The following is a 27,646-nucleotide window of genomic DNA, read 5'->3' on the forward strand; positions in this document are numbered from 1 at the left end:
AAGTCCTTCTTTTGACCCATTTTGCCAAAGGAAAGGAAGCTGCCTAATAATTATGCACACCTGATATAGGGTGTTGATGTCATTAGACCACACCCCTTCTCAATACAGAGATGCACATCACCTAATATGCTTAATTGGTAGTAGGCTTTCGAGCCTATACAGCTTGGAGTAAGACAACATGCATAAAGAGGATGATGTGGTCAAAATACTCATTTGCGTAATAATTCTGCACACAGTGTATGTAAATGCACACATTTCTATTCAGTAGGTAGAGTGTGCTGCAGAGTTCTCAATTGGCAATGCATAGTTCAGGCTTCCCCAAACTCCGGCCCTCCAGATGTTGAACTACAACTCCCATGATTCTCAGCCTATCTATTTCATTCATAGAATCATGGGAGTTGCAGTTCAGCAACATCTGGAGGGCCGGAGTTTGAGGAAGCCTGGCATTGATTGTTTTTTATTTGCTACCATCACAAGCTCCTATCAGAGGCTCTTGGGACCAGGACCGTAGTCTATGGGCAAGAAGTTGATCTTCAAACCTCTCCAAAAGGCTATGGCATGGGAACTTCTGTCACAAGAAGTCTTTATAAACCAGTGCTCTGTGCCTACCTGTTCAATTTTGCTCCAATGAGCTAAACAACCAGGAAGTAACAAGACTTGTTGCCTGATTGACAGCCAGGGGGTGTAACAAATTGAATTTATAAAAGTTCCAATTTCTATTGAAATCAGCACATTTTGAAAAATGAAAAAAATTACACTTTTCTTTTTTTTTTTTTTTTTTTAAGACACACTCTTCACATATAAAGCACATAATAGGGGGGCGGGGCCTGACCGCCGGTCGGATCAGACACGCTTTGTCTGAGCTCCGGCCTCTGAGCTGAAATACCGGAGCCAACTGCGGGCCACAAACAAAAAACGACCTGAAACCGGGCTCACTGCACCACCAAGACGGTTGTGCCCAAGGGGATACCCAACAGGATCGTCCAAAGTAACCCGGCCGAGGCCTGAGGCCTACGAGCTTGAGCCGAGAGAGACGGCCGCTCTCCCGGTTCTCTGGCCGGCGGTCTGCTGCTCCCCCCCCCCCTCTGGACCGGGGGGGTCATCCCGGTATCCATGGACAGCGGCCGCCGCGAACCGTGCCGCTTTCACTCCGGCCACACCAAGCATTGAGGTCCGCACATAGGATCCCAAGATGGCCGACCAGCACCCATCCTGTGCGCGACACGCGGCGGCTGCCGCAAAAAGCTACCCGAGCCTGCGGTCGACAACGCGGCTCCCGCCTCCAGGCCCTGCCACACAGGCCACTCACCAAGTTCAGCAGGGAATCAGACCTCGGACTCACCTTCCACTCAGCCTGTAACCGCACAACCCCTGCAACGACGACCACGTGCGGCTGACACCAGGCATACCATCGCGACTCACACCAGCCCCCGGAGGACCACATGGGACAAGCACTCCGGACCTCGGCTGCACTCCCTGAGCATGAAGCTCTCTGGGTGGTATGGCCGGACTGTAACCTGATGCCTGCTCTGGTGGATGCTCACACGCTACAGCATAGAAAGGACAGAGCAGGTATTGGTTAGTAACGGGACTCCCCAGATGCATGAGGCCACAGGACCGCTATGCTGTGGACTCCCAGCCGGGGCGGCACGGGATGCATCTCGACCTCCAGAATCTGTATTGAAATCGCCTCCTAGCGACATCTAATTCATAAGGCTGTTTTAGCATTAGTCAAATATGTTTAGCTTACTTTTAAAGTTAACCATAACCCAGCTAAAGTATAGCACAAAAAGGCAACTACTCATGTATAGCTCAGGCAGTCAAGAGAAAGGCATACCGCATAAGTCAGCTAATATTATTATGTTTAATCCCAGCCTGCATTCTGTTTAGCAGTATAACACATCAACGTTGCATCCACAGGCAGTGACAGCATCACACTGTTTTACCTACACAAAGTTATGCATGTTTCTCTTAATCTTTCTCATTATATGTTCTTTCTGCTAACTTCAAATCTAGTTAACTTACTCACTGGGCTCCTAAAGCATATATGACACACTACAGCCAAGACACACACGCATCACCTAAAGAGCAATTAGTTCTGTTATATGCATGTTTAGCCTAGCAAGTTATACTACAAACATGATGTCTAATCGTATGATATTTTCATGTAGTAACAAAAAAAAAAAAAATGTGCCGTCTAACCTGCCACGCTTTGTAATGCTATGGAAAGGCTTGTAGACGCTGTTGTGGCTCTACACGCTCGTTGTTAAACTATGCACAAGAAAAATAAAGAATTCAAAAAAAAAAAAAAAAAGCACATAATAAAGCTGGAGTACTTTAGGGGAATGGAGTATTTCTTTAAGGTTAGAAGGAGTTTTAATTCATTGTGTTTTTTATTATAAGGAGGGATAGTGGTAATGATGTGTTTAGGATTAGAGTGGGATATAAGGTTAGAAGTGGACTTAAGGTATTCTAATGCTTATGCAGGTATTTAGTATGAGGGTTACAAAGTGACACAGAGCTAGAGTAAATAAGTAAGGCCTAAGATCAGGGAAAAGCATTAATTTCCAATATGTGGATCCTCATTATTCCCTTGGGAACCAAGTTAGGGAGTTATTTGCAGAACTGCTAAATCCCTTTTCTTAATTTTGATCTTTCAGCTGTTTAATAGATAACTCCCCAATTTGCTATCCGTACATGGGATTACCATATATTAGATACCAAATAAGGGAGCTCTCTGCTAAACAGCACCTCTGTATTCCTAACTCTCTACATTGCCTCAATGCTTTAGTATACAGATCTCACTGATGCTGGATGTCCACGTGTCCCCTGATAGACAGCCACTGGAGGCAGTGTTAGTCCTGCAAATTAATTATTGCAGCGTCTCAAAAACTGCAATGATTTACACTGCAGGACTAAGTGGAACAGGGACATTGCACCCAGACTTTTTTAATGAGATGAAGTGGTCTGGGTGACTATAGTGTCCCTTTAATTTGGTATCCTTAAATATGGCCGTCCCTCGTAAGGGTACAAATTTTATTTAGGGAGTTTTATACTAAACTGCTAAAAGATCAAAATTAATAAAATCCGTTTTCTTAATTTTTTTCTTTTAGTTGTTTAGTAGATAGCTCCATAATTATGGCAAATTGGCAATCTTACATAAGGATAGCAAATTATAGAGCTATCTAATAAACAGCTGAGAGATCAAATTATAAAAGAACCTTTTCTTATTTTTTTCTTTGAGTTAGTTAGTAGGTAACTTTCTAATGGTATCCTTAAACATGTCAATAGTACATAAGGATAAAAAAAAAATAGGAAGTTATCTACTAAACAGCTGAAAGATCAAAATTAATAAAAGCCCTTTTAGTCGTTTTGGCCTGCTTTGGGCCTGACCAGAGAGGTTTAGCTGATATCCACTAGGGACAAACATTGTTTTGTTCAAGGTTTCTGTGCTACTTATGAATCCTTCTCTCCACCCACATAAAATAAAAAAAATGTGAAAGGGTTAATGACCTTCCTGTGTGATGCATTGATCATTGTTCTATTGTTTCTTTGTAAATTCCAGTTCTGTTCAGGTCTACAAAGTAGCTGTTTAATCTCCCGGATGATGTTCTACTCTTATCTTTTTTGCACGTTATTTATTCATACAGGAGCTGTGTCAGTGTCAGATGAAGGAAGGGAGATGTCCTTGCTGTCAGGAGTGCTCGCTGTGTCTGGGCAGTGTGTGGGATCAGTGCTGTGACTGTGTGGGTAAGTAGGCTTGGTTGGATGAAATGGAATCCTCACAGGAACCAACATACAGGTTGGTCTTCAGAAAATGGAGTCACAGATTCATGAGGAAGAGGCTCCAAAATGCATTGCACATCAAGGCTCCACCAGGACATCTCATATCAATATGAGGCCAAGGTTGCCTCTGAAGGCAAAAACAGCCTACTGATTGCAGCACAATGATCACTTTTCACTAGGTTTGGACACAGCCAGCCCATGGAACAAGTATATTGCCTAAGGGTACAGAATATGTGGACAGTGACAATGATTTATGATATACATGATGGGATCATCCAATTCTTCTACTGCATAAATTAACATTAAAGGAACACTATAGGGTCAGGAACACAGACATGTATTCCTGACCTTTAGTGTTAAAAACACTATCTAGCCCCCCCTGCCCCCACCACCACTAAATACAGTAAAATCTTACATTTATTCCAGTCTGCTCCTGTTGGCTCTGCCCCTGATCTGCTTGCTTCACTGACATTATCAGAAGTGATTATCTCAGCCAGTCAAAATGCTTTTCCATAGGAAAGCACTGGATTGGCTAAGACTGTCAAGGAGGCAGACAAAGCACAAGCCAAACATAGCCCTGGCCAATCAGCATCTCCCCTTAGAGATGCATTGAATCAATGCATCTCTATGAGGAAAGTTCAGTGTCTTCACGCAGATGGTGGAGACACTGAATGGCAGTGCTGCTCACTGTGCAGCACTGAGATAGGAAGCACCCCTAGTAGCTCTCTGAGAAGTGGCCAGTTGAGGTATGGCTGTAATGTAAACACTGAATTTTCTCTGAGACAATGTTTACTGCAAAAAAGCTTAAAGGGAATTCTAGTCACCAGAGCAATAAGCTGTAGTTGTTCTGGTGACTACATAGTGTCCCTTAAATACTGAAGGTACCTCCCTGGGAAACTCCCAAAGGTAAAATTTCTCTCCCACCCCAACTACCCTAAGAAACTCTTTCTATTTTTTGTGACTAAAAGAGGATGCAATTTACTCTTCCTAACAAATTGCGTTTAATTTGAAAATGGCATATGTTTATGTGCCATGTGAAAATAATTGGAAAAATTATACAAAAATTATTAGTAGACATATTTTGTTCTTACCTTTCCAAGATATATCCTGGAGTTGGAGAGGTTGCAGTGACTAAGGTGCACACGCTTGGTGGCACTGCCCTTAACACATTCCCACAATGCTTTTAGGATGGCATGGAATGTTCTAATGTCTTGTTCTTATTGGGGGATCCAGGCTAACAGATGTGCTGTATGCAGTGCTGAAAGTGAGCGCTGCATGCAGCTCTTCAAATGAGGATTTAAATCCCCAGTTTTTAAGTCTTTTGTGAGCATACACGTACAATTTTTTAGATCCTTTTAAATCAATGCGGCGGAGTGCAATCTCGCGCAGCTTCTGTGATTCTGAGCCTGCCAGCACTCAGTGGGAGACGCCCCACAGTTTAAAAGGTCCTGACACTCTCTCACTGCATGCCTATTTTACGATTCTGTTCACTGCTGGGTTTTGCCAGCTGCCCAGCATCGATCACAGTATGATCATCAGAAACAGCATGTCAGGCAGCAACATTACAGGGAAATATACCTGTCATGCTGCAAACAGCCACTAGATGGTATTTACAGACTAATGTGTTAAAGTTAACTACCAACATTAATTTAAATCCTAGACATATGAGTCATGTAAAAGAGCACTCCATTTAAAAAAATAAATAAAAAATGACTGTCTAGTAGATATACCCTCAATGAAAACATGCATGCATTTGTTGACGAATATTGTCATTGAGGTTATATTTAGAATCAGCTTGCAAAAGCTGCAGATCGACTGTCTGCAGCCTTTGGAAGCCCTCCACTTTTTCAGACTTTCAGTCTATTCTGGGAAATAACCAGCCAGAGGCTTCTCATTCTCTGATCCTGAGCTGGGCGCATGGCGAGGAGTGCCCACAGAAGCCAGAGGAGGGCGCAGGAGCAGAGGAGAGGTACTATGAGCCAGGCTTACTATGATTTCAGGTAGGGTCTGCTAGAGTATATACCTGCTCAGCTGGAAGAGTTCGTGAGAGTACAGGCATACAAGGGGGAAGTACTAAATACATTCTGATTTGTTTCATGCCTACTCCGGCACTTCCTCAGAGACCATTGATCCAGTAAATAAAATAATGTTTACACAATGTACAACTACACCAAGAACTATATTGTAACACTCACAAACTGACAGGATTACAAAATATTTCAGTTAGCTTGGTTATGTGACCCAGTATCGCCACCTAGTGGTGGTACCAGAATAAAATGTGAGAGCAGGGTCCTAATCTGCAAGCAAATTAAACAGGTGAAACAGAAAAAGGTGAGTTAAAAAGGAAAAAAATAGTAAATGATATATATAATACCTTACACCTAAATAACTAAAGTGATCTCCATGATGATTAAATAAAGTCTAAGCTATAGTCTTTAATTTAACATTAGTGGTAAGCTATATGTTTTGTCACCTACTGATTAATATCATATTCATTTTATTTATTTATTTTATTTAAGTGTATTTAATTAATTGTACAACTTGTTTTCATCCTAGGTAGCATTGAAAACTCATACATAGAAATTTAGGATTTTTATATATATATATATATATATATATATATATAGAAGAAAAAATAGACAAGGGCTTCAGATACCCATTTGTTCACTTCCTCCCGAACTGCGAAGTATTTGGTGATTATAGCTCGCAGTTCGGGTGTTGATTCATACATTCTCCAGAATAAAAATACAGCATACAAGTAAATCCAACAGGTAATCAGACGAATACCCAAACATCAGCCTAGACTAGATGAAGGGTACAACAGGAATGTTTTGTTTAGGCTAGATGGCCGGCTTTTATGCAAGTCAAGGGTACAGTATATACGCCCACAGAAACTTCCACAGCACGCCCACTAAAATACTGAGTCAATGACTCAACATAAAATACAAAGTATAAAAAGTACATAATAATACACATATATTATAGGGACCCCCATAAATGTCATATCCCCAGATAGCCTGGATCTGAGTGCCCAAGTTGTCCAAATAACGCTCAGATCCCACGAATACAGCCGAATCGCCACCGGGGTAAAGTTTTGACCTACCGCTCACGAGATGCTTGCCCCAAATAGTTCCATAGTTTCAAGGGTATTGGTTGGCCAATTTCGGGAGTCCCAAACCGAACAAAACCACAAATGGTTCCCTTGGCTCATTGGTAGCGTTTGTTCACCGGGTTTGTGCAAACAAACCTACCGAACAGCGCTCTCCTTGCTTGCCTGGGAAAAGAAGCAGCGAAATTGACCGGTGTTCGTGGAGTCAAGTGTCCGACTTGAAGTTCCATACACTCGACGACCAGGTACCGCTGCCTGTTTTTGTGTGACAAGATGGCCATAGTTTTATCCAGCACGTGTTGTTCGGTTGCACAGGGAGAGCACTAATTCCTGCGGTTTTCTTGAACTTAATGAGCCAGGGTGGTGGTCGGTTGTTCGGTTGATTTATCTACTGAACCAAAAAAAATAATGAATGGGAACCAAAGTAGGTGGTTTTATTCACACCTATGACAAGGCAACATCTGAGGATCAGTGTATTCCAGCGGTTCCTGTATAATGGTGTGAATAGTTAATACGGCTGTATATAAATACATTGAGATTGCTAACAAACAGCGTGTATGTAACATCACAGGATAAGATAACACAGTTTTGTATTGGTCTTCCTCCATTTTTATGGTATCTCAGGTTTGTGCAGTGAGGATAAGAAAGCCCGGAGGCATTCCGCTCGAAGGAGTTCTCTAGAGGAGCTCCCTGTGCCTGTTCCCTCTCTTTTCCGAGCTTTGAGTGGAGTACAGGAAGGGGATCCAAGCCTTGGGTGGAGTGCTCACTCATTGACAGTTTCTGAAGAGTTTACGCAGAAATCTCACATGGACCACATTCTGCTTGGGGATGATTCAGGTGAGTGAAGAGATAATCCTGGCTCTAGGGCTGGGATGCCAGGCTCGTACGTCCAGTTGTTTTCTTAAATGGCCCATGAACCTGAAGATCCAATCTTGGATTTATATAAATATATTTACTGTGTCATACTGTGTCATAAGCAGAGCTTTATTTGGGTAATAATGGTCATAGTACTATACTACACTATCTGTAAATTTTAAAGAGGTATTGGTGACAATGACTCTTCACCACAAATTAAACCCTGTTTTTATGTATTTGATACATCATAGGTACTTGTTACCTATGTGTTAAAATACGGTAAGTAAATGTGCAGGTGTCATAGCTACTAATATGACATAGAGCAATACACAGATTAAAGAGCTCCCAATACAGGTTAAGCAACCTTCGGCACTGCAGATGTTGTACACTACATCTTCCGTTTTGCCAGCATTATGGATGTAAGAGCATTCTGGGAGATGTAGTCCACAACATCGGCAGGGCCAAAAGTCGGGTAGAGCATACACAATGTAATAGTCTGTAAGTGGTGGTTCTGTATCACCAGTAACACTAATTTTAATTCTTCTTCTCAGTTGTGCCTTCTCCTCCATTGGTGAACATGTCTGGACTCTGCACGGCGCTGTACTTTAACACTTGTATGTCCATGAGACACTGCCATCAGTCCTGCGAATCCGTTGGATCCTCCAGATATCGCTGGTTCCATAATGGTTGCTGTCAGTGCATTGGACCTGACTGTTATGGATATGGAAGCAAAGAACCATTGTGCCTCCAGTGCCATCCTTAAGGCCTACTGTGAGAATGAATGTTCACATATAATGAGAAAGGAAGACACTGTATAGAAGAGGATGGAATCAATTCCAGAGCAGGAATCCTGGCAGTAATGGGCAGGGCAGAGCTTTTCATCATGTTGTGTATGGTTTCATCTCATAATGCACTTAATAGGAGACTTTAAAAAAGGAATCATCAAAGCCCTAACTGACACATTTTCTTACCATGTCTCCATGATGCCTGGACGATGGTATTTCGAACCATGCCAGTATGATTAATTGGGATATAAGAAGTGTTTTCCTTATGATAATCTGCTTATGTATTCTTCACACATAATTTAACCACATCTCGAACTCCATGCCCAGAAGACACAAACCCAGTGTGAGATTTCCTACATTCGCTTTGCAATCTACTTACACATACACAGGAGACCTATCCATTGGCTACATTTGATCTCTATCCAAGATGCATTCCATATTCTATGATATAATAGTCTAGGTCAGTGTGTCTTGTTTTTCCCCAACAAGTCTGTATACAAGAAATCACAATTTTCATCTACATTAAAAGAGGAATAAACTGTAGTTACATCATATGAACATTAGAAATGCCTTATTATTAACTTATGAAATGACTAAATAATGATTTAATTCACTCTATTACCTAGTAGCCAAGACTGACAATTACAAAGGTTTTGTTACACTAATGTACCCTGGCCGCAGGTAAACCCCAAATACGTGGAGGATTATTCACTAATGTGTGAATTTCTTTCAATTCACCTTACTCAATAACCCTTTTAGATGTGAGTATTATTTATAGACAGCAGAGAAATATTAAAGGGCCCAATTACTTTTTCTTGGTTGTTTCGTTGTAACTATATGATAGCTCAAGGACTGATGTTCCCTACTGATGTTGCACAAGAGGGTTGCATATATTTTCAGGTCACTAATGTATAGCTTTCATTTGGACCAACGGTTCCCAACCCAGTCCTCAAGTACCTCCCAACAGTCCAGGATTTAGGAATTACCCTGTTGTGTCTAAGGTGTTTTTAGAAAGAAAGAAAAACACTTTAGACACAACAAGGTAATCTCTAAATCCTGGACTGGTAGGGGCTACTTGAGGACTGGGTTGGGAACCCCTCATTTGGACTAACCGAACCTCTACAGGGATTATTCAGGGATATTCAATAAACCAGTGATTCCCAACACAGTCTTTGTCACCCAACAACAGTTCAGGATTTGTCAGGATTTCCATTGATAAAGAAATGGCAAATAAATAAATCCTGGCTGTTGCTGAGCCATGAGGACTGGTCTGGGAACCACTGCACTACACAGTGAATTGTCACAGTTTCAAAATAGTGAATAACCCGAAAAGGTTTATTTATTTATTTATTTATTTTAATTCTTTATTTATGTTGTGCACATATTAACAGATAGATTCGGTATGCCACAATAGCTATACCAAACGTGTGAGAAACATTCAAAGAACAACATTGGCATAAATTGCATTTTCATAGCACATTTTAAATTTTTTTTGGTAATATCGCTGTGATACAGAATTATGTGTAGCAGGCTATGTGTAATGATTCCTTGCTGGCTGTCGATCTCCTTACCCTAGTGTTTGTCACTGTAGTGCTGTGCCCTGGTTCTAACTCGGGGGCAGAGATGTTGCATGGTTCGCTGTTGTGTGCCTCCAGCGCTAATCAAGGAGGAATTTTGCGTTTACCGGGTGCCAGAGGCTTGTGGGGGGGGGGATGTGTGCGGCTCAAGGTGGCCTGTCGAGCTTTGGGTACGCTATATATGTATATGTGAGTGAGCTCCCATATGTGTATGCTCTATCTATGCCAAAACCAAAACTTGTAAAAGGTTAAATATAACGGATGAACAAAGGAGTCAGTAAAGTTCAGAGGGGTCTGGAAAGTTCGCTGCTGCCCTAGGCAGTGTTTGTGGACCTGGCATCGGACAGCTGTGTCTTCAGGTGGTGGCTGCTGTGTATCCTCCCTTGTTTAGGCGTCTGGGAGAGAAGGGGATCACCGTTTCCAGATTCCACTGGTGTGGAGTGCGGGTCGCCGCTCCTGCTCCAGCCGGTGTCAGAGCATCAGGGGGCAGGTTAAGAGTGGGCAGTGCGGCCTTTGCCTCCTCGAGGTCCCTTATCTGGAACATGATTCCACCATGTTGGAACTGTAGGGTACGGAATTGCCGCCACTGGTATAGAATCTGCTTCTGCTGGAGGAGTGTCGTAAACGGTCGGAGTGATCTTCTCCAAGCCAACGTGCTCCCCGACAGGTCCGGGAAGAAGGTAAGAGACATGTCTTCGAATTTGTATGGCGTGTGGTTTCTAACAGCCGCCATCAACGCTGCTTTGTCTTTCCCGCTCATCAGTTGGAGGACCAGGTCTCTTGGCACTTTTTCTGGTGCTCGTGGGGATTTTGGCACCCGGAAGAATCCTTCTATACCCACTAGTTTGCTTTGTCGTGGGTTGAGGATAGTGCCCAATAGGCGCCTTAGGAGGTGCGGTAGTTCCGCCGTCGGCACTTCGTCCAAGATGCCCCTTATTTTAATATTGTTTTTCCTCCTCCAGTCTTCGAAAGCAGAGAAGCGGCGCTCCGACTGCTCGCTGTGTCGCTGGAGTCCCCTGACCGCCTCCTGTAGTGCGGTTATCTGTTGGGCTTGGCTGTCGGACGAGGCCTCCACTACTGCTAGCCTGCCCGTAAGGCCTTGCAGGTCCGTGCGGAGCAAGGCGACGTCTGCTTGGATGCTCTTCTGGACATCCGCCAGGAGTGCCTTCAGCACTGCCGCTGTCACTGGCGTCCCGTCTTGTTCGCTGTGCCTGTGTACTGCCCTTGGGTTCGTAGGGGGATACTCGTTCTCCTCATCAGGGGACAGATCATCTGAGAGGTCAGAGTACAGTACCGGGTGGTCGGCCATCTTTGGCCTTGTCGTTCCGCTCGCCTGCCGCAGCATGTCTCCGATATCCAAGCCCATCCGAGGCTTATCAGGCTTAATCTTTTTAGATTTGCGACCCATATTAAGTTTTATGTCTCGTGGGGGGTTCCCCAGTTGCGGATAATTCGATTTTAGGGTCTTTTGTTGGTTATTTGTGGGTTCCGTTGTAGGAGCTCAAAGAATGTGCGACCATTCAGCTCGGCTGCTTGGCCCCGCCCCCCCGAAAAGGTTTATTTTAACTCTTCTTTATACACACATGGGTTAATTGAACAGGGAGTTGTTTAGTATTTATTACAGATTTGCAGAATGTAGGCCACAACTGCCAAAACTCTGGCCAACTCTTGTGACTGACATAACAAAAGGTTTATTCAGTAAACCAGGAATTATCAGTAAATACATATTAAATGCAGTAATAGTCAAGATGAAAAAATTGTTGACTTTGAGGTTTTCAGCTATTTCAGCCTAAGATTTGAAATTCCCTGGTTAATTAATGGCAATTCTCTGCTTATCAAAAATCCTTTTTTTTTTTTTTTAAGCTGTATATTCTAATTGTGTATAGAATAAAACCCTTGCGTTGGGTTGTGGCTCTGCATCCTTGGACATCCTGCAACGAGTGGGCGCTAATGCGCATGCATGGCAAATTCCCGCACGCATTAGATCTCCCCATAGGAAAGAATTGAATCAATGCTTTCCTATGGGAAAAATTCTGACTCTGGATGTCATCATGCAGAGCGTGAAAACGTCCAGCATTAGTTATCGTACCAAATGTCCATTTAGATACAGGAAGTGCCTCCAATTTGTGCAATTACATCTTTTCAGTGGCAATTGTTGTGAAACACCACTTTCGAACTAGTAATGTATTGGCTGCTGCTATTTTTTTAAAATATTTTGTAATTTTTCCATCTACATCCTATCCCAAGCTGTCAGCTTATGGGACTATACATTAGGTTAACCTCATTATTCAGAGGGAGCTAGTCTGTGCACAGCATCATGAAGGAATACATGAGTAAGCATGGGATTATGGCATTCTAACGTAAAACAAAAGTGTCCCTGGAGCATCAGATGTAGGTGAATAATTGCACGTCTCAGCTATAGTCACAGCGTTGCTATTTGAGCTTAGGGACTGGCTACCACGTATCGGGGGAAATTAAAAAAAAAAAAAAGTTATTTTACTTAACTTTTTTCCTTCACAGCATCGGTCTCTGTGCTGCTCTCCCGCATCCTTGGTCGAGATCATTTAGATCGATAGTCTCAGCCGATCCAATGCTTTCCCATAAGAAAGCATTGGGAGGCTAGTGCACTTTCAAGGCAAAAAGTGCAAAATCTGATTGAAATATAATTTTACTGTGCTATTTTGTAGGAAGTGCCCCCAGTAGCTGTCTGGTGTGTCTATGGTGGCCCTTAAAAGAGAAACTGTCACTTCTTCACTTTGGGCAAAACAAAATAGCTAACTCAACTGGAGCTGAAGGACCTTTCTGGACCCTAGTCTGAGGTCGGAGAACAAGTATGGGAGAGATGGCAGATATATTGAAGGAGGAAGAAAACCTCGCTGGCTGTCTGACTGATACCTAGGAAGGCATTTCTAATTCTAATGATAAAAGTGTTGATTTATGAGAGAAATTAGAGAGAAACTAGCTATAAAGTCGGATACTCCATAGATTATAAAGCACTTCCGCAAGCTGAAGTGCTTTATAGGTGTGCAGTGGTCCTTTAAATTATGCAAATCAGATTTTAAAGTTTTTAAAATTGAAAATGTAGTGAATAATAGTTGTGGTGTTGTTTAGTAATCGTTACCTCTCTAAGATTCTGCAGTTATTACTATTCTGCTGATAATTCATTGAGCATTCAGTCAGAGAAAAAGGACTCAAAACCACCCCAAAATGTAAAAATATAAAGTTTGATCATTGCTATATACCAAGTGTGCTATGCAAGACCGGATTAAGAGCTCGTTGGTCCTGGTGCTGACAATTATCATGGGTCTAATTACAGAATCTTACACCTTACACTTAAAAAGTTATACCTCCCAGGCATTATGTATCTGGTGGAAGTGGTGTTGGAGGGAAGCTCACAGGATATAGCTATTAGAAAACACATACCCTATGCTAATCTCTCGCTTTCATCTTTCAAGTAAATCCATACCCCCCAACAGCAGGTCAGGTGAAGCAGGATGTCGGTGGGAGGGGTAAAAGGGTGGGCCACTAACGCGAATCACGTAACCAGAGTTGCCCAAAGGGGCGAACATGCTCAAAAATAGAGAATGTCTGCACGAAGAATTACATGGTCAGCCTGGCATGAATGCACGTCAGGCAGCCTGCCAATCATGCAGGATGACCAACCAAGGGGATACTGTGCAGACTGCAGCATGAACTTGGCATAAATGCATCTAATGATGTGCTAGTTCTTCTAAGGACTGTCCCCTAGCACTCGCTGGTCCACTCCTCTCCTAACCGTCTTGCTAGCAGGCAGAAGCTCCTGTGATTCAGTCTGGGACAGAGAAAAAGTGTAGGTAATGAGTGTAGAAGAAAGGGAACATGCCACAGTTTTAGAGAGACTGAAGCAGCAATAGCATTTGCATAGTGCGCAAAGTCAGCTTTACATTAACTTTTTTCATTGTCAGCCAGTCCACACAAGTTTTGTTCACCTATATCCCTCTTAAGTTTCCAGACTTAAAGGACCACTCTAGTGCCAGGAAAACATACTCGTTTTCCTGGCACTAGAGTGCCCTGAGGGTGCCCCCACCCTCAGGGACCCCCTCCCGCCCGGCTCTGGAAAGGGGTTAAATCTTACCTTTTTCCAGCGCTGGGCGGAGAGATCTCCTCCTGCTCTCCTCCTCTTCTTCTCCCCGTCGGCTGAATGCGCACGCGCGGCAAGAGCTGCGCGCGCATTCAGCCGGTCACATAGGAAAGCATTCATAATGCTTTCCTATGGACGCTGGCGTGCTCTCACTGTGAAAATCACAGTGAGAATCACGCAAGCGCCTCTAGCGGCTGTCAATGAGACAGCCACTAGAGGACATAGGGGGAAGGCTTAACCCATTCATAAACATAGCAGTTTCTCTGAAACTGCTATGTTTATGAAAAAAATTGGTTAACCCTAGAAGGACCTGGCACCCAGACCACTTCATTAAGCTGAAATGGTCTGGGTGCCTAGAGTGGTCCTTTAAGCAAGAGCATGTGAAGAGTACAACATTTTATTATTTTGACTTAAATCATGAAAGATAAGTCTTGCACTCACTCCCATCACTCCTGGGCGGTATTAAGGAGAGAGCGCAGGTAACTTTTTTTTTCCTTTTTAAATCATGCCTTTTCCATAGGCGTGGGCCTGGAGCTGCAGCTCCATCAGCCCCTATGTTAATTCAGCCCTGCGGTTATGTCTTGAGAACATTGTCGCAGCTAATAGTATGGATACGAAGGATTAGTGAACAAGCCTGATACTAAATATTTGTTGTGCAGTCATCTTTTCTGGGGCAGGCCTGCAAGTTCATCAAATTCACAGGCTTGGAGGTAGGTGTGTTTATTACCCTTCACGCTGGTACTTGTGCAAACACAATCCCCGGTATTGTGTAAACATGGTTTTAACAATTGCAAAGGAAATATTGTATTTTAATTTAATTTTGTTTGCAATTGCAGCCTATACATCAGAGTTTGAGCTACCACTATAGCGTCGGCTCTGCTGCAATCATAGCAGCGGCACGGGTCAGTGGGAAAATCTATAGATCTCTCTGCCCTGGCCTGCACTTCTCTTAGTATGGGTCTGCACCTCCAGCTGAGTTCAGATGCTCACTCCTGATCAAAGACCCAAGAGAGCACAGACACACTCTTACTCACACACAGCCACCTGTCAATCTCCACCCCACACAGAGTAACCCCCTCAACTCACCCATATAGAAGGACACCATCTCCTTACTCCCCCAAAACACACACAGTCACTTCCACCACACAAACTGTGGCAAAACTAAGGGCAGCAGTGGGTGGAAGTGCCCTGGGCGCCACATGAAGAGTCATAAATAAGGAAATTTGTGCTGGGCAGAAAAGGAGGTAGATCAGCAATATCTGCAAAGGCAGATTCTTCAGATATTGTAAGGCATGGTCTTAGCAACTAAGAACTATTGAAAAAACAAAAACTAAATGCATACATTTCTTCAAATTTCATAAAGAAAAAATGCATTTCTAGTGTCTTCCACAGTTAGCAGGTTTACTTCACATCCTTTTATGCTCTAAAGAGTGGGGTGGTGGTGGATGGGTGTACTCAGGTCTGTAATGTTGCCCTACTGTAATTGAGCCCTGTTCTTTATAAACCATGTGCATACGGTTTCACACGATACTGAGCAGTACACATACTGATTAGAGTGTCCCTTTGTGAGCATTAAAGTTGAGTGCAATAAATGATGGAAGTCCTTATAAAATGATAAATCGTGTGGGATTTCCACGCAGTATACAGCACTCAAATTTAAACCAGCGTTGGTGCAGGGAACTCGTGGCATCTCTGTTTTTCGACTATAAATGCACCCTGGTGGTAAGGGCTTCTACAATGTCCGTCTTCAATGTATCCACTGTCACAGCTCTCATGCTCAATGTGCAGCCATGTGTCGGTCCCAGTGTGTATTATGATTTCATTGAGTGGCAACGCTCACTCCTCCCAGTAAGTCAGGGTCACATCCCATGGACCCAATCACACTGCACTCAGACGGCCCTCCCTTCCTGTAAGTGCTACCAATGAGCGAGCTCTCCATGCTAGAGAGAGTGCCAGGCAACGGCGAGGCCTAAGAGACTGTTCTAAAAGAAACCATACCAGCTGGGGACATTGTGAGAACGTCTGGAAAGAAGACTACAGTATAGTCAGATCTCCCGGCGCTCTACTCAGCAGAGAGTGTCACACGGAGCCCTGACTAGAGTGCCTTTTCCTGAATACCGAGACCCCTCTAAGAGACGCCCATGGACTGCTGCCCGATCTGTAATGTGTAGACTCTTCCAGTGACGGGATGCATACTATAGAACGTTGGCATTCGTGGTAAGATGTGAGCTGATTGTGTAACCCTGTGATCTCTGACATCTGTATCCCCCCACTTCCTCTGTCCCAAACACTGGGTAACCCTGGCCTTCCTGAATAGAAAGCTACACTGTTTACCCACATGGGCTGTTCATCCTCCAGAGCCTCTCAATCTTCCCTCCATCCAGTCAGTGTTGATTTCTGATTTATTCCTGCCCCTCCCTCTTATTTTTTCTCTCTTCTCTAACCCCAGCCCCTTCTCATATGTATTTATGTCCCACCCATCCTATGTCATTTCTTCAATTAGATCGTTGTCATATTTGTCTTACTACATGCTGCTGGCCTGCCTACAGATTTGTTCCTACATGTTTTTAATCCCAAACTTTGTCCTGAAACTTGTTTCTCTACCTGCATGCTCCTGCCTTGTGTCTAAATGCCAGTTATTGGAAGGCCACACATTACTCTGTTTATACCAAAGGCAGACATGATCTATGCAACGACATGTTTGGCCAACACAGCTAAATACATGGTTTCACTATATACTACTGCAAACCTTATTATCTTCTTGGGTACCAGGAAAATTCTCTGGTTACAAAAGTAAAAGTTAAACAATAATTCATCTCGTTCTCATTCTAGATCACTAGAAGTGCAGATTCTATTTTCAAAAGTAAATTCTAGTCCCAACTACATTCTGATTTGGAAAAGTAATTGATTTTATTTAAAACAAAGGTAAATAATGCCAATAATACACAGTAAACTAGTAGTGCAGTTTGATGCATATAAGTTTTGATTGATTGGTGTGGATGTTTATATTAAAAGGCCACTAAGCACCAAAACCACAAATGTAGTAGTTTTTGTGCATTAATTGTTTTTCATCTTCTCTATCTGCACATCCCAATTTCCCATGTTTTTTTTTAACTCAAATCTTTCTTCTTTTTATTTCATAATAAAAGAGCAGACAGTTGACAATTTGTGTTTGAGCATTTAACAAAGTTTCAAAACAGTAGAGCAGTAAATTAGCCTGCGTAAAGAAAATACCTTGCTTTATTTATTTATTTAAACAAGAAAAAAAACAACAAAACCCTGTAGGCATCAAAACACCTTTAGCTCAATGAAGCAGTTATGGTGCATAGCATAAATCATACCCATGCAGTTTCACTGCTCAATTCTTTGCCACTTAGGAGTTCAATCACTTTGCTTATGCAGCCCTAGTCACATTTCCCTGAAAGTGACTTGCACAGCCTTCTTAAACATTTCCTGTAAAGATAGCTCTAATGGTTTAACTAACTTTACTGCACATTCTGTTTAATTTAGAATTCTCTCCTGCTCTGTTAATACATTCTAGACCCTGCATGAGCCTTCTGAGTGTGTTTAAAGTTCAGTTTACAGAGCAGGAGATAAAAACTTTAAAGTAAGTTACATCTGATTGGAAATGAAACCTTTTTTTTTTCATACAGGCTGTGTGAGTCACAGCTAGTAAAGGTGTGGCTAGGGTTGCATAAACAGAAACAAAAGTGATTTAACTCCAAAATGGCAGATTATTGAGTAGCGAGACTGCATGTACATGATCTATGCACAAAATCTGCTTAAAGGACCACTTCAGCTCAATGAAGTGGTCTGGGTGCCAGGTCCATCTAGGGTTAAGCCTGCAGCTGTAAACATAGCAGTTTCAGAAAAACTGCTATGTTTACAGTGAGGGTTAATCCAGCCTCTAGTGGCTGTCTCCGCGCTTCTCACTGTGATTTTCACGGTGAGAAGACGCTGCCGTCCATAGGAAAGCATTAAGAAATGCTTTCCTATGGACTGATTAAATGCGCGCGCGGCTCTTGCCGCGCATGCCATTCGGTGGATGACGTCGGCAGCGGGAGGAGAGTTCCCCAGCGCCGAGGGAGCTCGGCGCTGGAGAAAGGTAAGAGTTTAACCCCTTCCTCCCCCTTCAGGAAGGGGCCCCTGAGAGTGGGGGGGACCCATAGAGCCTATAGTGCCAGGAAAACGAGTTTGTTTTCCTGGCACTATTGTGGTCCTTTTTATTAAGCTCAAGTTGTTATGATGCCTATTGTATCTCTTTAAGCTGCATTTGTATTTTTCCTCACTTGACATCCATGCCAGCTAATTTGAGATGAGACTATTTATAAGAAAACATATGCTAAAACATATGAATGCTCAAAGAGGTCATGTATTTTTAAGATTCTTTTCTGACTTGTTGATAACAATACTGAAAAACTATTACAAATACCTGGCCTTTCTGGACTTCCTTAAAAATAAGCATGCATTACAAATTTCTATTACAGTCAAAAATATATATTTTTTTCTCTCTCTCTCTTGTTTTTTTTTTTTTTAACAGCTCGAAATCTGAAAATTATCTGTAACAAAGATAAATGAAGAAATGCAAATTGTTTTACATTTCAAGGTAAGACTGTATTCCTATTACACTGCATATCATTTATAATGTAATTTGTTTTGCCACCCTTTATTAATATTGTTATACAGAAATCTATCCAAAAATGCCTCCTGAAGTTGTCCTCGAGGAATGTAGTGATAATGGCCATCACTGTAAAAAATAAATAAATAAAATCAACACCCCCTTTAAAACCGTATGTAGATACCAGGTAAGGTTAAAAATAGCTGCATCCCTTCCATTGGCAGTTAGAAAGCTGATTTGTCCCACGCAGTGACTTGCTCCAGGATTGCGCTATAAACATGCACTTTTTGTCCTTTTCTCCAATAAATCTGCTGCAAGATTAACCCTTGAGTGCCTGGAGTACAATTTTTGCTTGCGCTATAAACATGACATGGTGGGGGAAATTTATCAAAGTGTTCTGTCCTAAAAAATGTTGGAAAATGGGAGGAGTCAACAATGGAATGTGCATACTGATTGCCCCTTTTTTAGTAAAATTTTAGAAAACGTTTGCCTCAAGCTAATAAGTTTTATCGGCTCCTGATAAGCCTTTGGATCGATTTGCCAGCTTTCCACCTTTATATTCGTCTGGGAACCAGGCTCATTCAGAATTACACTACAAGTGTAATTCTGAAAACTGCCAGTACATTGTGGCAACATACCATTATATACTGTGTTTAATAGTCAAATCAATTTCTAATAACAGAATTGATATTGGCAAAGGGTTACCTTGAGGTTAGGAGTAGGGTAGGGTTACACTTAGTATTGGGATAGGGTTCAGTTAAGGGTTAATGCCGGGTATGGCTTAATGCTGTTGTAGGGTTAAAGTTAAGGGTGCGTTTAGGATAGGCATTGGGTAAGGGTATGTTTGGTATAGTGTCTGTGTGGAGGTTGGTATAAGGTTAGCATTAACTATCAAAAATTAATTTAGATATAAACATATTGGGCATTTAATAACCAGGACTGATATATGATTCTATTTTGAGTTATTTTTAATTAGTTGCACTGGATGTGTAAAAATTATAAGCAAAACCATTTTCGAAATTTTTACAATTTTATTGACATGTTGGGTATACGTATAGGATATTAAATGTACGCCCTTTCTGTCCTTTATAAAAAAACAAAACAAAAAAAAACTATATAATATATACCTGGCACTTGAAGAGAAACCCTTACATTATGATGGAATAAAAATATAGCTTAAAATCAAAGTTTTTTTTTTGTTTTGTTTTATTCTAAACTTGGACAATTTCCTGCGTCCTTAAGGGGTTAATTATAATATGTTACTATCTATTATAACATATTACCACAAAAAGTCTCGAGAGAAGTAAGACTTACCTGTTGGAGTGCTCATTATTCGCAGAGCCATTGCAGGGTGAACATGGATCTACGTTTATATTGTGGTGCTTGTTTTTTTTTTTTTGCTAATCAAGTGTTTTTTGGGGCTGAAGATAAGAAATAAAACTCCTAATGGCAAGTACCATCTCCTCTGAAAAACAGCTTTCTAAACGTGCAGATGTCTTGTCTGCTGCCTGTGCAAGCCCTCCTCTTCTAAACCCACCTAGATTTTCTGTGACTGTCGAATCACAGACTTCCCAGTGCAGCTCAATGAGAAGTCTTTGTAAGGCAGGTGCTCTGGGCAATTGCTGCCTCTTGAGTTCAGTGCAAATAAGCTAACCAAACAAGGAAGTAACAGAACCTGTTGTCAGCTTTAAAAGCCAAGAGGGTGTAACCAGTATAATTTATAAAAGTGTAATTTTCTATTAAAATCTGCTCTGTTTGCAAAATGGAAAAAAATAGAACACACTCTTCACACAAGGATTTGCAGCAAGCTAACGTGCTTTAGGGGTCTGGAGTGTACCTTTAAGTCTATTTGTCTATTGTAAAAGTAGTAGAGAATCTGTTTGCCTCTATAAATATGATAATGTAACTTCTTGAATTGGTGATTGATCCCTACTTAACTCCCTCAAGCACTTCCGTTTTATCCCACTGGTTGGCTTCAATGATGGATAAGTATGATGATACAAGATAAAAAAGTGTGTGGGGTTATTCAATGAACAGTGAGTTGTGATGAATTGACAATATACAACATTGAGGCCAATATTGCTTACACAATCTTATTTGTTTTTGTTTTAAACATAATTGAGACACTTCAAGTTGGAGTTTATGCCTTCATTTGGACCAGAAGCAGATGCAGATTTTTTTTGTTTGTTTGTTTGTTTTTCTATAACAAGATTACAGTGCTCTGGTAGGTACTGCAGAGCTGTACAATATTTGGCTAACCTTTGCATCTTGTTCAAACTCTCTGCTTAGTAAATAAAGCCTAGAGTGACAACCAGGTTTGAGATTTATTATATTCTTCTACAAAGTGTAGCAGTAGCTGCTATTTGATATCTAACTGTTTCATTCCTGTGTATGTTGCTTGTAAAGTCAACCTTTAGCCTATTTGTGTTCATTTTTCTTTTCACATTTTAAAAAGGCTAAAGTTACAGGATTGCACGTTTCAGTGCAATTCATCCACTAAATGGGTGGATGTCAGAGTTAGAGATCTAAAGGCTATGTGGGCATAGTTGGTAGACATAAATGACACATTTTGAGACTCCTTCCTCCATCTGTCTATGCATGTGGACATATATCCCATCTGTGTGTTTATCCTGTCTTTGCAAAAAGTATTGATCTGTGTGAAACCAATAGTCAGAAGATGAGTAGGGGTTGGGGTGGAGAGATGAGGCTGTGTTAGTCTCCCAGAGGAGGTCAAATCCTAAAGTCCTGTTCATCTAACATAATGGGTAAAAAGACAAAAGGACCCTGACAGTCTTGACTGGGTGGACATAATAGAGGTGGAGTTAACCTTTTGTTCTCCCATTAAAGAGATGGGGGAGGATATACAAGGGCAACACTCCCTGTGGTGTGTTTTCCTTTGCCTGCTCTGTGACTCCCTTCCCCCAAACAGAACATGCAGGGGAACTTGCTTTTTTTTTTTCCTAACAGAAAATGTTGCTTAATGTGAAACTAGGGCTCTGTTAGCAAAAGCGAGTAAGAATTCATATAAACTAAGAAAATAAAAATATAAGAGGGACAAACGACAATATAAAAAAAACATTTTTATGCATGTGTATTGTAACTAAGAGCCACTATTGCTGAACTTTGTTTACTGTGCTAGAGCAGCACATACAGTACTGGGGATAATTTCATTAAAATGACACATGCATTAGGTGATCGGTAGTGTACAACATGTGGATATTCTACAGTGTTGTTTACTTGTGGCTTAGTATTTCCTATCAGAAAGACACCACTCCATCAAGCACATATTACATTTTAAAGACCAATAATATTTTGTGTTTATTTTGCCCACTAGTGGTATAATAATGATAATATATTTGAACACAAACTTAAACCTATGTATCATTGTCCTATGCACAGGCTAATTATTATGATTGTTTTATTATTTATATAGCGTCAGCAAATTCCGTAGCGCTGTACAATGGGTGGACTAACAGACACGTAATTGTAACCAGTCAAATGGACGCACAGGAACAGAGGTGTCGCAACAGAGGGGTTGAGGGCCCTGCTCAATGAGCTTACATGCTAGAGGGAGTGGGGTATATTCGCTACACATAGAGTATAAGTAGGAGTAATAAAATAAGTTGCCAGAAAAGTATTCACTGAGAACTTATTTTTGACAGTTGCAGGAGAGGAGTCATGGGGGGGGAGGGGAGGAATGAAAATCCGCTAACCATCAAATGGTAAGTATGATTTTATTTTATTTACAGGTATTTCGTTTTATTGCTCCCCCTCAGTATATTTAGGGTAGGTCTTTAATAGGTCCCCCATCCTCCCCCTTTATTGTCATTTAGGGCCCCTCACCCGCCGCTCATGGGTTGGGAGGAGGGGGGATCCTGTGTCCCCTATTTAGTTGAATAGGACACAGTGTCCCTCCGCTAGTTATTTTAATAGGTGCCCCACCATGTACCACTTTTTATTGTTAAAGGGGGAGCTTTTTTTATGCAACCGCTTACTGTTTAGTAGACATGCCCCTACTTGTGGCATAACGAGTAGGGGCAGAAGGGAGATTTTAATCTCCCTTAATTACTAATACTAAGTAATCTTTACTTGGTGTTAGTAAATTAGGCTGAACGACCAGGGAGAATTAGGAAACTACACTGAACAAAATAATAAATGCAACACTTTTGTTTTTGCCCCCATTTTTCATGAGGTGAACTCAAAGATTTCTCTCAAATATTGTTCACATATCTTTCTGAATCAGTGTTAGTGAGCACTTCTCCTTTGCTGAGATAATCCATCCACCTCACAGGTGTGGCATATCAAGATTCTGATTAGACAGCATGATTATTGCAAAGGTGTGCCTTAGGCTGGACACTCTAACATGTGCAGGTTTATCACACCGCACAATGCCACAGATGGTCACAAGTTTTGAGGGCGCGTGCAATTGGCATGTTGACTGCAGGAATGTCATCCAGAGCTGTTGCCCGAGAATTTTGAAAAATGGGGGCAAAAACAAAAGTGTTGCGTTTTATAATTTTGTTCAGTGTAGTTTCCTACTAGGGAGAATTAGGGAGCTATTTACTAAGCGGCTAAAATATGCAGCCGCGGCACGAATAGGATCTGAATTTCATTTGAATGAAATTCTGATCCGAACGAAAGGTACCGAATTGCATCCTAACACGAAAGGACAAACTGTTCTCATTCTGTTAGGACGAAATTTGGTAGTATCACCAGCTTCCTGTCTATGTGACGACGTTCGGCAATACTGAAGGGAGGCATCACAAGATCAGAGAGTAAAGGGTGAGTATTGTGAGAAAATTTCTTTGACCCACAGGAAGTGGGTCAGAGCGGATCAAGCATAGGGAAAAATACATATGACAAAGTAGTCCCTATTTTGTCTTAAGTTTTAAAGAAAACTAGATAAGTTAGAAAGAAAAGAAGAACAGATCCTGAGAGAGGAAGCGATTGGGACAAGGTAAGTTCGGTATGACGGTGCTTCTTTAATTAAAATGTTTTAAACTGACATAAATGTGTGAACAGTACTATGAATTGAAAACATTGAAAATTGTATAATTGTATCATGTACAGGAAATGTTTTCTGTGGAAAAACTCAATAAAATATGATTTACCAAAAAAATAGAATAACATGGAGAGTGAGGGAGGGATCTATAATAACAGAAACTCCCACACCATCCCCAAGTTAAACTGTTCTGTTTTTCCTGCACGTTACGGCACAGCCAAGAAAAGGGCAAAACATATCTGAAAAGCATGCTGTCAGGCTAACATATCTTAAAGGGAATGTAATCTGATTTGAAAAGCTGTTTCACTTTACTTTCTTTTTGAAACTGTATTATTTAAGAAAGATGTATTGTGAAAATTGGAGGCATGGCTAAGGGGAGACTTGTACAAAAGATGTTAATGTGGAGAAAAATACAGCATGAATATGAGGCAAAAATGTATTAAACATTTAATTGTTTGGATAAAAGATTAATTTGCACAAATAAATCGGCTGATGAGTTCTGTCTGTCACAATCAGAACATTATCTAGTCTATATAAAATATTTTGAATATAAATCACAAACTTTTTTTTTTTTTTTTTGTCTCTGCAGATGATCCAGTGATTCTGGAAAGGGACAAGTTTCCCCTCCTTGAAAACTGTGGTCTCAAGTTCTCTTGGTACCGTGGATTGCTTTCTCTGTAAAAGTATACGGATTAAAGTGAATCATTTCCAAAAGTTGAAAATGTCTCCAACAACCACCAAGGATTCAGGCATGTGCCCTGGAGGCACTTCGCTCCTTGTCTGCCTTCCACCTATTTCTGATAACATACAGCTGATATGGACTCAGGCAGAGTTGACCAATGAATTAGATGATCACCCAGAGCTACTGCACACCTTTAGTTACTTCCCTTATCCCACCATGCCAGAAATTGCTTTACTTTGCTTGCGTTGTGGGCTACAGATGGAAAAGGTAAAGACTTGGTTTATGGTACAGAGGATCCGCTGTGGTATTAGCTGGTCATCAGAAGAGATTGAAGAGACACGCTCACGTCTCATGTACAGTCAGGACCAGCTACACTTCAAACCTCTTGTTGCCATGGCAAAAAAATATATTTTTCAGAGCCCAGAGAAACCAGCAGCATGTGTTTCAACAGCTGAATCAAGGGAACAAGTCAACTCTGCTTTACGTTCACAAATCACATGTGATGCTACGCCAGAGGCCAAGAAGATGAGAATGTACTATCCTACATTAGAGGCAGAGAAATCTAGGGCTAATATGTTTAACACAGAACGTAAAATTCCTAGCCTATCTAGGATCAATGATCATTCAGACACTTATGGACAGCATGTACCAGATTTATCTATTGGTGCAGACTCTCAGTCGGAACTGAGGAACACATCAAGAATTCCTGTTGCTGGTCACATTTTTGGAGTTAATGAGACACAAGCTAGCCCAGCTACAGCAAGCTACCTATCTGATGAGGAACACTGCAAGAGAATGGAGAAACCATCTTGCACTACAGATGGTCTCATGTCAGCTCAAGGTTATGGATACCAAGAGCAAAACAGTGGAGGCTCAAAACGTCAGCGAAAGACCAAAGAACAGCTAGCAGTTCTCAAATCATTTTTCTTAAAGTGCCAGTGGGCATGCCGTGAAGACTACAAAATGCTTGAGGAGATCACTGGCCTTCCAAGGTCAGATATTATCCAGTGGTTTGGAGATACCCGTTATGCACTCAAACATGGACAGCTCAAGTGGTTCCGGGACAATGCTCAGGGGCGGCCCAGCTGGCTGGATGAACCTCAGCATCTAGTTACAAATGGAAAACCATTTGACCCAAAACTTTCAGGAAGCCCGGTTTCGGGAAATGTAACACCAGTGGCTGATTTCAAAGACATAAAACTGTCCATTCAGCCCACAGGAGCTGTACCAATACAGGCACCGGAAGTTCAGGGTGGATATATCTCCAATAAATCTTCAGATTCAATCACAGAAAAGGCTCCTGATAACATGGTTATTACATTGATATCTTCTTCAGGGACAGTGCACACAGTCATGCAGCCTGGACAAGACATGCCAGGCACAATTCCTCCTTTTACAGACGGTTCAAGGACAGAAGGGCAAATTATTCCACCTGATCTGCAGACAACAGCAAAGACATGTCCTCCTACCCCATCTCCCATGCTTGCTACTTTCTCTCAGGTGGACTATGGTGTTTTGGAAAGATACTGGTCAGTTCACCACCACATCAAGGAAGATGATTGCCAGTCATTGGCTGCAGAATCTGGGTTAAGTCGTGAGCAAGTGCTAGATTGGTTTTGTCGTAAAAGTGAACCAGCTGAAGTAGAGCTTTGCCTGGAAGAGGAAGGGGAAGAAGAAGAAGAGGAGGACGAGGAGGGGGAGGAGGGGGAGGAAGAAGAAGAAGAAGATGAAGACATGATAGAGGATTATGATAAACTAGAGGTAGAGGAGGAAGATGAGTATGATGTAGTTATCCAGGATTAGTTCATCTTTACAGATGCACCTTAAGCACCATAACCACCACAGCTCATTGTATTGGTTATGGTGCTAGGAGACCAAAATGGTTTAACAGAAAACAGGGGAAAGACTCCTAGCACCTTTCCCACGACAATATCCTGTTGTGGTTAAGGTGCTCAGAGTGTGCCTTTTACTTATCTCAATATTTTTTTATTTTTATATATACAGTGCCACAGTAGAAGTTGTTTGGTAAGTGCAAATAATTACTTCCTATGCATAGGATATTTTTTAGTAAAACCATAAAAAAGAAAGGCAAAAGGAAATATGCCTTAAATGTAGTGTTTACTACTTGTGATAATAATAAGATCCTGCTCTATTTGTACCTAAATTACAGTTTAACCCCTTAAGGACACATGACGTGTGTGACATGTCAAGATTCCCTTTTATTCCAGAAGTTTGGTCCTTAAGGGGTTAAGTCATGCATCTGATATAACTGAAATTCTCACAGAGGCTGTTCATCATTTCACGTGAAATGCACATTGAAATTAGCAAATTAAGGTAAATGCTTATTTTATCAGTAAAGTAAACCGCCAAGAAGATTGCATCCCTTTCTGCAGAAATAATTTTACATGCAGGTGTGATAAACATTTGCAGTGATGTCACACAAATGTTAAAAAAGCAATGTTGCCACGGTTAAAGCTGCTGATATTATTACACCCTCTCCCCTCCCCCCCATTAATCTGCTGTATCCTAGACAATTACTGGTTACGGTTTTAAATTTGTTTAGACATGGTTTATTGATGGCATCTGTGAAATGCGAGTACTAATTAATTCATACAAGCAAATTAATGCTGTAAAATACATGTAGATGCACTGCAGAACCTTAAATTAACAAATTATTTCTAGCAAGGCCGCTCAGGCACTCTTCCTTTTGAGGTTGATAAAATAGTACTATCAAAAGTGTGTATTTTAAAAACCGTGTAACCTGTAATTTTGCAGGTTAAAGTAGCATTCTGAGCAGCCTGACCACTACAGCCTGCTGGCTGTAGTGATTATGGTGCATAGATTTATCCTTTAAATATTTTGGAAGGACTTTAGAATTGCTTAGTACCAATGATTTTTCATTGCAGTTTCAAAAACCACAAGGCCTAAATAGGACCGAAGATCCTGTTCTGTAACACATGCACGGCAACATAGTAGGAGGGTCCCAATTACCTCTAAATTAGTAAATGACCTATATTAAAAGGAACTTAGTTTCAGTTGTGAACCAACTGGGATATTTGTTTATTTGAAAAATGATGCTACAACAATTAAAAAAAAAAAACCCAGATCTGTA

The 27,646-nt window shown here is 41.4% G+C and overlaps 2 protein-coding genes across 3 annotated transcripts in view; both read left to right on the forward strand.

Annotated features, from left to right (window-relative positions):
* The window catches only part of LOC134611238 (twisted gastrulation protein homolog 1-A-like), a 43,983-nt gene extending 34,594 nt beyond the window's left edge, over positions 1-9,389 (forward strand). Inside the window, exons 3-5 of the mRNA XM_063454898.1 lie at positions 3,651-3,750; positions 7,520-7,732; positions 8,302-9,389. Of these exons, the coding sequence (XP_063310968.1) occupies positions 3,651-3,750; positions 7,520-7,732; positions 8,302-8,513 (525 nt within the window). The 3' untranslated portion in view covers positions 8,514-9,389. The remainder of the gene's footprint in view (positions 1-3,650; positions 3,751-7,519; positions 7,733-8,301) is intronic.
* A 6,792-nt stretch (positions 9,390-16,181) lies between these two features.
* HOMEZ (homeobox and leucine zipper encoding) lies at positions 16,182-26,703 on the forward strand. Of its 2 annotated transcripts, XM_063457150.1 has the most exons (3): positions 16,182-16,449; positions 18,773-18,838; positions 24,442-26,703. In XM_063457150.1, exon 3 carries the CDS (start codon positions 24,574-24,576, stop codon positions 26,335-26,337), a length of 1,764 nt encoding a protein of 587 aa, XP_063313220.1. In that variant the 5' UTR covers positions 16,182-16,449; positions 18,773-18,838; positions 24,442-24,573; the 3' UTR covers positions 26,338-26,703. The 2 variants fall into 2 exon arrangements, with proteins under 2 accessions (XP_063313220.1, XP_063313221.1); XM_063457151.1 differs by lacking the exons at positions 16,182-16,449; positions 18,773-18,838 and adding an exon at positions 22,552-22,572.
* Positions 26,704-27,646: the final 943 nt, after the last annotated feature.

This window comes from Pelobates fuscus, chromosome 5 (assembly GCF_036172605.1).
Source record: "Pelobates fuscus isolate aPelFus1 chromosome 5, aPelFus1.pri, whole genome shotgun sequence".
NCBI classification, from domain to species: domain Eukaryota; kingdom Metazoa; phylum Chordata; class Amphibia; order Anura; family Pelobatidae; genus Pelobates; species Pelobates fuscus.